Source organism: Podarcis erhardii (assembly GCF_964252035.2).
Source record: "Podarcis erhardii genome assembly, chromosome: 4".
Taxonomy (NCBI): domain Eukaryota; kingdom Metazoa; phylum Chordata; class Lepidosauria; order Squamata; family Lacertidae; genus Podarcis; species Podarcis erhardii.
The window spans coordinates 91,885,951-91,900,183 of NC_138508.1; the positions used below are offsets into that span (position 1 = coordinate 91,885,951).

Sequence of the window (14,233 nt, forward strand, 5' to 3'; positions counted from 1 at the left end):
TTCTCAGCTAATTTTTGTTGCTTGGCTTGAATCTAGCAAAGCTTCCAGACCTGGAACTGAGCATTTATCCTGATTGGTTTACAGAAAGATTAGATGTTGGCTATTTAATTACAATCATCATCATCATCATCAAACCTTTATTGGCATCACATACAAATATTCAGGATAATAGGCCAGTGCGATCTCATCGCCATTTCAACAGTACAATCATTTGCCAAAGGGAAGAAGAGGCGAGCAATCTATTTCATCTCTGTGGGTCTCCCGCAAGGGCAGGATCCTGTAGCGTACTTCAGCAACAACAAAAATCAAATAGAGGAACTTAGCTACTGTCTTGGTGAGCTCCTGGTCTCTCCCCTGTAATAAGAAGCGTATAACCTCTGTCTCTGGTTTCCATGTTGGAATACATAGATGGTCTAAAAATTGTTGGCGGAGATCATCATACATTTTACATTTAAGGGCCATGTGAGCTGGAGTTTCTACCAGGTGGGCATCACATGGGCAGATCCTATCTCCATCTGCCATACCTGCAAACCTACCCCAAAATTACAATAATCATTCTGATTATTTTGCGGGGAGCTTGGAGGATATGGCATCAAAGCAAGTGTTCTCCTACACTTTTATCACAAAAAGATCTGAACTTTTGGTGATGTGGCTTTGTTGCACAAGGCCTGACAATCAATCGCAACCGTGTAACCTGAATTCGCCAATGTGTTATTGAACCCCACCTGCAAATAGCAAGAGTCAGGAACCACCCTGGGCCTTTCCTGTGCTCAGTTTACTGGTGAAATCTAAAATAATTTTAAAACCACTCTGGTGAACTCATCTTTCCAGGTGTCAATATGAAGCTGTCTTGAATACAAATTTACTGTCTAGGACAGCAAAAATTGCTTGCTCCGGTGTAGATTGTATGGCAAGTCTGTCTCTGATGTCTCATTAATGCCTCCAAGCCACTGCTTTGTCCATTCAGCAATTAATAGGTATTTATTAATTTTGTTTATGAGGCACCTGATGAAATGTATTATCCAGGCATCCCACTAATTAAAAGAGAATAAAAATGCAACAATGAAGCCATACCGCATTAAACCCAAAATAAATTTAAGAGACAACACACATAAAAAACCCTAACACAGAACTAGCTGAATAAAAAAACTACACACAGCACATAATCAGCTACTCAATACATGGTAAAACTGCCTACTATATTTCAGAGACTTAAAATCAGATGTTTTGGGGCAATCCTGTGGCAATACCTCCTGAGATGAGCAGCCTAGGATGCAGTGCATCTAAATCTCACCCAACTGGAATAGGTCCCCAAAGGAGATGTGGTGGAGGCAGGGGAAGAGATTAGGGACTAAGCCCACTTGGCTTGGTTACATGACCTGGCAACCTGACACAGAACACTATTTCCAAGGCTTGTTTCCCCTACCAGGTTTAGGCAGAGCAGCAGCTAGAGACCTGCCCTTGAACTTTAAAGGTAAAGGTAAAGGACCCCTGACAGTTAAGTCCAGTCGCAGATGACTCTGGGGTTGCAGCGCTCATCTCGCTTTACAGACCGAGGGAGCCTGTGTTTGTCTGCAGACAGTTTTTCCGGGTCATGTGGCCAGCATGACTAAGCCGCTTCCGGTGAGACCAGAGCAGCACATGGAAACACCATTTAGCTTCCTGCAGGAGCAGTACCTATTTATCTACTTGCACTTTTTGGTGTGCTTTAGAACTGCTAGGTGGGCAGGACCGAGCAATGGGAGCTCACCCATCATTGGGATTCGAACCACCGACCTTCTGACAGGCAAGCCCAAGAGGCTCAGTGGTTTAGACCACAGCGCCACCCACGTCCCTATTTGTTGAACTTTATGGTAGCTTAATTTACACATGCTTGCTTTCTACCACTTTCGTGGTAGATTTTAGGATTGATTCCTAAAAGACCTGGCAGAACAGAAAAAAAAAAAATCTTAAACTGCTGCTGAGAGGACAACAAAGAGGGTACCAGGTGGGTTTTTTTTTTTAATGAGGGCATTCTGTAGGCATGGTGCCACTATCAAATAGGCCCTCTGGCCTGCAGAGGATGTTAGAGCAGGGTTGCCAACAATTTTTGGATAGACACAGAGATGCAAACTTATGCTTTCCTATGTAATACCTAGGATATATAATACCTAGTAGAATTTAAATGCTTACTCTTGAATCTGCACAATTTTACATAAAACTGCCAACAAATCAAAGCATACATTGGTAGGCTGCACACACTGAAAGTCACAGGTCCTCATTAAACTTATATGGAGAGAGAACAAAACCACCACCAAATCACAGAACACATCTGTGGACACAGAGGTAACCTATAATTTCATAGATATTTTGTTGGGATGTCTTCTAAAAATTGTAATAATCAAGGAATCCCGCTTTAGGTTTATGTTTCTGCACCGTGGCAGCCCTGGGAAGCACCATGCCTGTTATGCTCCAGCCACTTAGATGTGATCTGTGAATTGGGGGTGGAACTGCCCACTTTGAAAGTTACAGATCCTCATGGATCTTCATGCGTGAATATGCAATTTCAAGGGGGTTTGTTTCACTACAGCTGATTTCTAGGGGAAAAAACAGCACTGGACTTGTTCTGCTTCCTGTTCTGCTGCTGATCGGAGCCTTGAAAAAGCCACTGCACTGAAAGTTCTTCCAACTTCCTCTTTTAGTTCTATGCACTTTTCAAGGGAGAGAACGTAAAAATCCTAGCTACTTCATGAGGAAGCATTGGGCAAGCTCAGAGGCTTTGCACATGCAAGGGAAGTCCTCGTGGATGCACACTGGCACCATGTTGGTGACTCCACCCTTAGGTCATAGTTAAGTGAATACTGATAAAAGTATTATGTTAGGCACTGAGGTCCCAAGCCATGTAGGACTTCATAGGTCAAAACCAGCACCTTGAATTGGTCTTGTAAGCAGATCAGGAGCCAGTGCCCATGACCACAATGCCTGGTACCAGTTATGCCGTATATTGCCTCAGTTTCCAGACCATCTTCAAAAGCAGCTCTATACAGTGGTACCTTGGGTTAAGTACTTAATTCGTTTTGGAGGTCCGTTCTTAACCTGAAGCACCACTTTAGCTAATGGGGCTTCCTGCTGCTGCTGCTGCTGCTGCACTGCCGGAGCACGATTTCTGTTCTCATCCTGAAGCAAAGTTCTTAACCTGAGGTACTATTTCTGGGTTAGTGGAGTCTGTAACCTGAAGTATATGTACTGTAACTTGAAGTGTATGTAACCCGAAGCACCTCTGTATACTGTATGATGAATCACTGCAGCCTTGTTCACCTCCAAATAGGGTGGCAGCTGGAAAGCCACACTAAGCAACAATTGGTAGGTATGCAGCCATTACAGTTTAAATCTTTAATTTTCAACAGTGCTACATCATGCACTAAAGAGGGATTTAACTGAGGAAGATTTGCACTCCTCAGTGTTTTCCACTCTCTTGCCCAAGAAGATTTTGTCACACAAGTTGGAAAGATGCTAAATCACCCAGTGGACAGAAGCTAAGGATTTGTTGCCATTGGACTTATCGTCTTCAAGATGAGTTTGTGGCCAAAGTTAAAAGAGATGGAGGGGCTAAGGGGTTACTTGCACTTCCCCACAGAGTAACCCAAGACTCACAAGGGGTAGAAGTGTTTTATTAGAGAGAATGGACTCAGACCTTTCTGCCTTCTGGTAAGATACAGAAAACAGAAGAGATGGGAGACGGGACATGGTAGAGCAGCTGAGGACATCCCAGGTCCACATTATTGCCATATTTCATGCCTAATGGCCTCCTGCATATTGAGGAGGGGGTGTTACTGGAGGTTCTGGAACATATGAAGCATAGAATGGCTCAGGGGTGTCTCCCTGGTTGTGCTTATAGCTCATAGCTTGTGTGTGATTAGGTCTTTAGCATTCCATGCAGGCAGTTGCATTGTCATCCATCTTGCATGCATGTTGGACATTTTGGGAACATGCACAGAGGTTAGGCCTCCCTGAGCATGCTCTGAGATTGCAGAATTCATTCTGGATGCAACAATCCTCCTTGGGAATTTTGGCAGAGCAGACTGCATTTGTTCGGCTCTTTGTCAAAAGACTTTTGGAGCTGAACCTAGGCGCCCTGCTCCTCCAAACGTTTCATACTCTCTACCCACTGCAGTTTTCCTTGCTCTATATATCCAGTGCAAATATGTTTCCAGATGCCCACAATCACTACACACCAGTGGCTATACTGCACGAATGTGCACAGGTGGATCTGTGAGATTTGTTGGATATTCTTCTGAACCAGCTGATTGGTTTCCAAAGCTGACACAACAACTTGTTCCTATTCAAAACGTAAACATAAAAAAAGACCCGCAATGTCGTGTTTTTACATTCAGAAGGGTGTTTCCAAAGCCAACAACACAAGAAAACCCCACCACCAAGAAGTGTTGCTGACAACTTTTAATGTCATAAAATATTCACTGGCCATATTTAGCACGTTGCCTCCCGCAATTCTGCCAGCTGGCAAGGAAAGAAAAGGGGTCATTCCATCAGGAAAACCTGGTGTGATTTGTTGTTCCTTCTCCAGCAGATTCCTCTCCCTGTCCTCTGATTCTCTGGCAACAAGGTCCCCTTACACAGTACTCCCGCCTGTGTAAAACATGAAACAAGGCTGATCTCCATGCCTAGGAATCATCAGCATCATCACAGCGAAAAAATCAAAATAAGAGAGAGAGAGAAAGGGGGAGAGTCCCCCTCCTGCTTTTGCTTCAAGCTAAGTGAGCATTCCTGAAGAATGCCAATTTGATGCCTAACACTGCCATCTATTGGCCGCCAATATCCGGATTGCTACTGCTGCCTTTTCTCTTTCTCCTCCCCCTCGGAGCTCTCCAGCTCCACTGTGTCTGTGGCAGCTTGGCTAGATCAGCAGCTCCATACAGAATAACTGGCTATATTTGCTCGCTTTCTCTCTCTCTCTTTCCCCTTCCTGTGGAAACCCTCTCTTGGCTCGTAGGGCCTCTCCCCTCCCCTCCCCTCCTGCTAGCTCCTTTTCTTTGCAAGTGGGGAGAGGCGAAGAAGGCAAGTTGATGGCAGTTCTTGGCTGGGGCGCCCCTGGAGCCAGCCTCCCCCGCAGCCTCCCCCAGATCTCCGCTTCTTTGCGCTCTCCTGGGAAAGAGATGCGGAAAGGCTCGCGCGCACTCGCTGAAGCCGGCATCGGTGGATAGAAATAGCAAGGCGAGGTTGCAAGGGGTTTTTTTTCCCTTCCTTCTTCTTACGATTGCTACTGTCATTATTCTCGATGTTGTTTTGATTTCCCCACCAGTCCGGGGGAAATACCTGGGACGGGCTGAGGTGGAATGCATCAGAGGGTGCCACCAGAGCTTTTGAGATCGGAGGAGGACCATCATTCCCAAGCGGAGGGGGATCGACGGCGGGGGCTCCCGGGGAAGGATCGGCGAGGAGAGCAGGCGCCACCGCTGCCGGGGAAGACGGGTTCCCTGCGCCCTGCTCGCCAGCCCTACCATGTCCAGAGCGCGCTGCAAGAAGAAAAAGAGGAGGCTTAAAGGGGCGGCTCGCCGGGTCCTGTCTCTCTGCCAAGGCTCCTCCGAGTGGCATCAGCCCCGGGCGCTGGGAAATGGTGTGAGCGAGCAGGCGAGGAGACCAGCGCTGAGGAAAGGAGGAGGAGGAGGAGGAAGAGGAGGAGGAAGGAGAAGGAGAAGGAGAGAGGGGAGCCTCGGCTCCAGCAGCGGCCGTTGAGCGGGGAGAAAGTTGACCTCTTCCATGGAAAGCGTAAGTACCAACAGGAACGGGAGGCTGGGTGCGATGGGGGAACAGGGAGATGCGCGCCAAGAGAGATGGTGCGTCGGCATGTGTGGATGCTGGGGCGGAGGGGGGGGGGGCACAGAGACTTGTGGCGGCTGCCCATTCCGTTGACTGCAGGAAGCAGGGATTGTGTACCCCCCCTCCATGCGTGCATTTAACCCTCCACCCAATCTCTCCCCCCCAACACACACCATGGCGTTTTCTTCGCTCAGGGCCTCCTGCACCCCTTTGATCGCCTATCTCCCCCCCCCCCACGCGCCAACCGGGGTTGTCCCTTCTTCCTCCTTACCGAATCTCTCAGGGACGACCCCCTCCATTGTCCCCCACTCCAGCCCCCACTTCCTGCCTTCTCCCTCCTCGTGGGCCCTACCCTTCCAACTTGCCTCCCTCCAAATCCAGCGGAGACCATCTCCTGCCTGCGACTCCCCTCCAGATGCGCGCACACTTCTCTCTCCTCCCACCCCCCTCTCCAAACCACCCCCGTCTTTTTGCCCTGCCTCTGACCCAGATCCATCCGAGCAACGGAGCGAATTGCCTCCTTCCACCCCTTACTACAGATTCCCCACCCTTCCTAATCACCCAGGGCGCCCCTCACCCATGTAAAAACTCGTCCGGATCTCTCTCTCACCCTTTGGCCACTCTGCCCCCAGACCGCCCCCTCCCTCCCTCAGCACCACACAGGATTTGCACCCAGACCTCTCCAAATCACCCTTTCCTTTACCCCTCCTGCTTGCCATTCAAAACTAGGCACTCATCAGCAAACCTCACTTCTCCAGATAACACCCCCCCCCAAAAAAAAATACCACCCACCACTTGCTAGCTTCCTTTGGGGGGGCACCCCTGGCTCCCTCTCTCCTCCCCGTAATACTTCCACTCCCTCCTTCTCCACCCCTCCCTTCAGCAGCCCCCGCCCCTACTTTCCGCTACTGGGGAGGGGAGAATTGGGAGCCAGCCCTTGGCACCGCTGGTGTGTGTGTGTGTGTGTGTGTGTGTGTGTGTGTGTGTGTCCGGGCTTGGTTGAGGGAGGGGGGGGGGGTTGGTAGCAGAGGCTCAGCGGCGTGTGCAAGGCTGTGTGTGCGCTCCCCGCTAGCCAGGAAGCCTCTTCCCAACTGCAATCCCCACCGCCTTCCCTGCTCGCCTCTGCCTGGGCGGTTTGCAACACACACCGAGCGGGCGAGCGAGGCAGCTTTATGGGTTGCAACAATGCTTGGGCCCTGGAGATTTCTGCCTCAGTAAGTAGCGAGGGGGTGGAGGAGGACTGGGTGACGGTGGGGGGGGGGGTCGGAGAGCGTTGATCCATGTCTCCTTGTTGCTCTTGGCTCCCCTACACCCCCCTTCCCTTTTTTCTTTTTTGCAAAGCAACACCACTGCCCCCAGCTTTTTGCTTGCAAACCGAGGCGGTTGCTTCAGTGCGGTAATATTAGGGGTGGAACTCATTTTTTTCCCCTCCCCGGGGAAGGGGGCACGGGAAAGAGGAGCACTGAAACAAGAATTTCACCCCTCCTCCTTTTCGAATCTCTCTCTCTCTCTCTCTGCTTCCACGCACAGAAACACATTCCACTTAGCTGTTTCTCCATCCCTTTTTTCTAGCCTTTGCGAACAAGATCTCTGGAGCAATCCTCTCTATGCCACATTCAACTTTATTTGTCTCATGTCCTCTTCCCTATCCGCCTCCACGATTTTGAAGACCGGGGAAGGTGCGGGGAGGAGGACATGCAAATTATTTCGTTGCTCTTGCTACCTCCGATTCAAATAAAGCCTTGGGTGGTTTTCTTCCCTTAAAAAATAAAAAAAAACAGTCTGAAAGGATGCATTTATTTATTTAGCTACCTACTTATTTGTGATATGGTTATCCGAGAAGCAGGCAGATAATGGATGAATAGCTCTGCTGGACCTGAGAATTGTGTTAGAAGTGAAGGGTTTTTTTTGGGGGGGGGAGGTTCCCCCTCCCAGCTTGACTTCTTGCTTAATGCAGAGAAGGAGACATGCCTTTTTGCCAAACCATTCATTCCGCTGGTGAAGCAAAGACTTCTACCCTAATGTGTCTGGGTTTTGTTCTACTGCAAAATGCTTGCACCTAGACGGATGCTTCTCAATCTGTGAGCGATGCTTAGAAACATAAATAAATTGAGAGAGAGAGAGAGAGAGATGTGTAGGATCCTCCAAATTCAAACGTTCTTGGACTTGTGGGAAGGGTTGACCTGAACATATCCAAGCCATCCTCTTTCTAAAAAGCAATAATAACAAACCAAAAGTCATCGATTAACGCTGGGCAACTTATTAATCCACCCCCCCACCCCACATGCTGCCTGCGGAGCTTCCATCCATCCTCTGTCTAGATATTTATTGTGTTCAGACACAAGTAGAAGGACCCTTTAGGGGGAAGACAGAAAGGCTTTGAGAGGGGAAAAGAAATTGGGATGGTCTTTCTGTCTGGATGCCGTTCAGAGATCAGATACAGGTTGAGGGGAGTGCAAGTGGGTGAGTTTTTTGGGGGGGTATTCCCCAATCCACCTTCCTTTGATGCCTTCTCAGAAGGATGGAGAGTGCTGACAGCCATGGTAGCTGAGAAGCAGCAATTCCACCGCTCCTGGACTTGCTGATGATCTAGCTCTCTGAGACCCACTTAGCTCTCTTCATCGCAATTAGGCTAGTTTTGCAAAGCGTGGGAGAAGAAGCAGTAGCTCAGATATGGCTGAGGCTGCAGGGACACTCCTCAAGTCTAGCATGTTTGCCAAATTCTGGGTGAGTGGCTTAAAGGATGGTGCTTTTCAGTGTGTGTGTGTGTGTGTGTGAGAGAGAGAGAGAGAGAGAGAGAGAGCGCATCTGTGTTGCAATGCTGCCTTTTTGCCAGTGCCCTTGTGAAAACAACTCATTTACCAGCCGATCAATCCAGAAGCAAGCGGCGATGATAACTTCTTTTAAGAAGATCTTCTAATAAGAATTCATAAATATTCCACCAGTGGCTTGCTCTGTCTCCCCTCCCCCTTTCTTCTTTCAAAAAAGAAAAGCCTTTGAGATGACGAGGGGGCATATATTTAATTATTTGGCTGAAGAATTTCATCACTTTTGATTCCCCCCCTTAAAAAATTGAGATGTTGATTGACATTTTGTGTAAGCTTATACAGCAAAGCTGTTTAGGAAATCAGGTTTTTTGGGTGGGGGTCCACCCTTTTCAGGGTTTGTCCCCCCCCCCTTTCAAAATGATTAAAAATAATGTTGGCATCCTCTATCTTTACAGTCATTTGTACTATAGACCCCTGCAGTGGAATTTCAAGGAATGGTTTTACATTTCTCTATATATGTGGAGATCAGGCTAGCCTTGCCAAAAATGGGGGGAGACCTTCCTTTGCAGGTCACTGTTCATTCTGAATGTTCTGAGAAAGAAAGGGAAGGGTTGCCGGGTAGGTAATGGGTGAGGTTGAAAACCTCATAAAATGGTGCTTCTGTTCTCTGAAATTAGAACCAAATAACTAAACTGACAGCCATTTTATGTATATTTGTGGAGTGTGTGTGTGTGTGTGTGTGTGAGTGTAGTGGGGGGAGGGGAAAACACCATAGAAACAAATAAAACAAAATATTGAAATGCGTTCCCAGGAATAAAGGACTTGGGTTGTGACTTTACCTTTCGAAAGACAGGAAACCTGTACTAAATCAATAAGTTAATAGCTATTATTTAACAAGAGTTAGATGGGTGTCTTGTAATCAAAACCCTTGGCAAGCAACCTAAATTCTGTCCCTCTGCAGCCTTGCCTCCTAACTTTGTCATGATCTAGGCTTCAGTCCTCACGACATGATGGTGTTTTGTTCTCTCTTCTTGCCTTCCGCAGGAGATAACATGTATGCTTGCTGCTCTACGGTGACACTGGAGCAGGATCTCAACAGGAAAATGCATATCTGGATGGTACAAACCATAGCCTTTGCTTTAACATCTCTTGTCCTGGCGTGGGCAGAAAGCATTGAGTATTATGGGGAGATCTGTGATAACAAATGCCCTTGTGAGGAGAAGGATGGCATCTTGACGGTCAGCTGTGAGAACCGTGGGATCATCAACCTCTCTGAGATCAGCCCCCCCAAATTCTCCATCTACCATCTCCTGCTGTCTGGGAATCTTCTCAACAGGCTCTACCCCAACCAGTTTGTCAATTACAGTGGGGCTTCGATTTTGCACCTGGGTGGCAATGACATCCAAGATATCGAGACAGGAGCCTTTCATGGGCTGAGGGGCTTGAGGAGGCTGCACTTGAACAACAACAAGCTGGAAATACTGAGGGATGACACTTTCGTAGGGCTGGAGAGCTTGGAGTACCTGCAAGTTGATTACAATTATATCAGCGCTATCGAACCCAGTGCTTTCAGCAAGCTGCATCTGTTGCAAGTGCTGATTCTGAACGACAACCTCCTCTCTTTGTTGCCCAACAACCTGTTCCGTTTTGTGCCCTTGACTCATCTCGATTTGAGGGGCAACCGGCTAAAACTCCTTCCCTACTTGGGCCTCCTGCAGCACATGGATAAGGTGGTAGAGCTGCAGCTGGAGGAGAACCCGTGGAACTGCTCCTGTGAGCTGATAGCTCTCAAAGATTGGTTGGACAGCATATCCTATTCAGCCCTGGTGGGGGATGTAGTCTGCGAAACCCCTTTCCGTTTGCATGGGAGGGATTTGGATGAGGTTTCCAAGCAGGAGCTTTGTCCTAGGAGGCTCATCTCCGATTATGAGATGAGGCCACAGACCCCGCTGAGCACCACAGGGTATTTTCATACCACACCAGCCTCTGTAAACTCTGTGGCTACTTCTTCCTCGGCTGTTTACAAATCGCCCTTGAAGCCCAAAGGGACCCGCCAACCCAACAAATCCAGGGTGCGTCCTACCTCCCGCTTGCCCTCCAAGGATCTGGGATACAGCAACTATGGCCCCAGCATTGCTTACCAGACCAAATCCCCGGTGCCTTTGGAGTGTCCCACAGCTTGCACTTGCAACCTACAGATCTCCGATTTGGGTCTCAACGTCAACTGCCAAGAAAGGAAGATTGAGAGCATCTCTGAGCTCCAACCCAAGCCGTACAACCCGAAGAAGATGTACCTGACTGAGAACTACATTGCCCTGGTGCGTAGGTCGGATTTCCTGGATGCTACTGGCTTGGATTTGCTTCACCTGGGCAATAACCGCATCTCGGTCATTCAGGATCGGGCCTTTGAGGATCTAACTAACTTGAGGAGGCTCTACCTGAATGGGAACCGGATTGAAAAACTGAACCCAGAGCTTTTCTATGGGCTTCAGAGTTTGCAGTACCTCTTCCTGCAATATAACGTAATCCGGGAGATTGAGCCAGGCACTTTTGACCCTGTGCCCAATTTACAGCTCTTGTTTCTCAACAACAACCTGCTGAGATCTTTACCTGGAGGCATTTTTTCTGGCTTAACTCTCTACAGGTTGAACCTGAGAAGCAACCATTTCTCCTACCTTCCTGTAAGTGGAGTGCTTGACCAGCTGAAATCCCTCCTGCAGATAGATCTCCACGAGAACCCATGGGATTGTACATGCGACGTGGTGGGCATGAAGTTGTGGATCGAGCAACTCAACACAGGAGTCCTTGTGGACCAGGTAATCTGTGAATCCCCTAAGAAATTTGCTCAGAATTACATGAGGAACATCAAAGCAGAACTGCTGTGCCCAGACTACTCTGACATCATTGTTTCCACACCCACTCCATCATCCATGCAGGGACCAGCCAAGACCACCCCCTTTTCCAACTCCGGGCAGATCAATAGCACCTTGGAGGAGGATGACTCGGCATCACCTTCTGGTGGCTCGTCTTCCTCCTCTTCTTCCACGGTGCCTTTGTCAGTGTTGATCCTCAGCTTACTGCTGGTCTTCATCATGTCTGTATTTGTGGCCGCAGGTCTCTTTGTGCTGGTGATGAAGCGCAGGAAGAAGGTCCAAGGCGACCATGCCAGCACCAACAACTCGGATGTGAGCTCTTTCAACATGCAGTACAGTGTGTACACAGGTGGGGGAGCCCCCCATTCCCACCCACACGCCCATCACCAGCAGCATCCGCAGCATCTTCACCATGGAGGAGGAGGTGGTGGTCCGGCTTTGCCCAAGGTGAAAACCCCCGCGGGACACGTCTATGAGTACATCCCTCATCCTTTAGGTCACATGTGCAAGAACCCAATCTACCGCTCCAGAGAGGGCAATGCTGGTGAGGATTACAAAGATCTCCATGAGCTCAAGGTGACCTACAGCAACCATCACCTCCAGCCCCAACCCCCACCACCCCCACAGGCCTTGGGGCAGCCCCAAGCAGCTCCGGTGGGGCAAGAGGAGACCCTCCGGAGCCCCACATACAGTGTGAGCACCATTGAGCCTCGGGACGAGTTGCTTTCCCCTGTCCAGGATGCTGATCGTTTTTACAGGGGCATTTTGGAGCCCGACAAACACCCTTCTTCCACTTTGGGGGGCAGCAACCTCCCTGAGTACCCTAAGTTCCCCCCAACTGCCTACACTTACTCCCCTAACTATGACCTTAGGCGCCCCCCTCACCCCTATTTGCATCCCGGCCCGGGGGACAGTCGGCTCCGGGAAACAGTGCTCTACACCCCCCCAAGCACTGTTTATGTGGAGCCCAACAGGAACGAATACCTGGAGCTAAAAGCAAAACTAAACGCAGAGCCGGACTACCTCGAAGTGTTGGAAAAACAGACCACATTCAGTCAGTTCTGAGACCTCCTCCTCTACTCCCGTCCTCCCACCCAGAGCATTTGTATTTAATAACCACACACAAAGAAACACACTGTTGGTCTACTCTCCTCCACATCCCGTCCCTCCCCAAATCCGCCTTTGCTTCATGTTGTTGGAAGGTGAAGTGCCTTGGCACAGAACTTTCCAGCTTTGGGGAAAGTTACCGAAAGGGTGTGCTGATTCCATAGTTATAGATCTTTCTCTCTTTCTCCCTGCCCTCTTTATTTTTATTTTTGTTTCTTCTTTTTTTAACCACCTCACAGCCAGTAGGAATCAATCAATCGAGCGAACTAGACACAGCATTTGTTCTTGCACTTGTGTGATGCTAAAAAGGAGGAATTGGGATGTGGATTTTTTTTTGTTTTGTTTTTTGTTTTGAAGAGAGTGTTGTCTCATATGACGATGTTGAAAAGGTCACATAAATCATTTTATCTCGTTCTTTATGTTGAATATTCACTGCTGACAATTCCCCCCTCCCTCACCTCAGTTCAACAGTGCTGGGCACCAAGTTCCCTTCTGAGGCATGGATGGCTTTGGGGAGGGTGGGCAGGGGAGAGAGAGAGATTGGCACACCCTGACTTTAATACAAGGTCGTTTGGTCCCCCCACCCCACTCCCCCTTTTTTAAGGAAAAAGAAAAGAGGATGTATTTGTATGTTTCTGGACTTTTGAATTAAAAACCAATATTATGATCTTTAAAAGGATCACCCTAGATGTGGACAAATCAATAAAGAGTTCAGAGATATATGATCCATAACTGGTTAGTAAAAATAACTTATTGAAATATATACAAAAAAAAATATTTTATTGTAGCTCCTATTTTTATATACATGGTAGCATTTTCTTCACTCTTTGAGGCTCCATTCCTCCGGAATGCTTACTTATTGTATGTGGTTAAACTTCCCTCTGGAATAGAAAGCAGGGCCTTCTTCACACATTACGATGTCCTTTTCTAGATGTAGACCTAAAAAAATGTGACAAAACAGGTGCTAGAAATGCATAATTTGCAGCTCCATCCGGCAGAGAGACCAGATTGGTTGTGGCTCTTTGTTGTGTGTACACTTGGTGGCCAAGCCTGGTTTGCTGCTGTGTCATGTGTGAAATGGTCCTATAGAGTTGATGGCAAGGGGAAACACCTGACAGATACATAGGCTGCTCTTCTGCACGCAGCTATGCTCCTACTGACTTCAGTGGGGATTGAAGCTGCCTCACGGAGCACAGAATTGCAGTCTGAGGCATCTTCTACATTTGCCAGAGGAGGTTCCTACTAAATTGTGGTACTTTTAAGTTCCATCTCCCACTGCCCAGGGTGTTGAATAGGTTACAGGATGAGGCCCAGAGTCTGTGATTTGCTCAGAAGTGTTACACTGCATTCTGAGCTCTTTCTACCCCCCCCCCAAACTCTGCACAAAGCTGTTGTGGTCTCTGGAGAATGTCAGAAATCACCAAGGGGGATCCAGATTCAGTTTGTCACACTTTAGACCCATTGAATTCAACAAACCATCTTAGTAATTTAAGTCCCACTGCTTTCAGTGGAACTGAAGTGTGCCTCACATAATTTGGATCCAAGCCACTGAAATTAAATCATCAACACTATCATCACCAAAACCTAATAGACAATCCAAGGCAATCAGTCGGTACAGGAAAGAAAGAAATATATATGATCTATTTTTTTGTTGTTGCTGCTTCTTAT

General features: G+C 48.2%; 1 protein-coding gene across 2 annotated transcripts; it reads left to right on the forward strand.

The window, feature by feature from the left end:
* The first annotated feature begins 5,546 nt into the window (after positions 1–5,546).
* Positions 5,547–13,941, forward strand: SLITRK5 (SLIT and NTRK like family member 5). Of its 2 annotated transcripts, none has more exons than XM_081858071.1 (2): positions 5,547–5,766; positions 9,630–13,941. In XM_081858071.1, the coding sequence occupies exon 2, from the start codon at positions 9,638–9,640 to the stop codon at positions 12,521–12,523; it is 2,886 nt and encodes a 961-aa protein (XP_081714197.1). In that variant the 5' UTR covers positions 5,547–5,766; positions 9,630–9,637; the 3' UTR covers positions 12,524–13,941. The 2 variants fall into 2 exon arrangements, with proteins under 2 accessions (XP_081714197.1, XP_081714196.1); XM_081858070.1 differs by lacking the exon at positions 5,547–5,766 and adding an exon at positions 6,873–7,031.
* Positions 13,942–14,233: the final 292 nt, after the last annotated feature.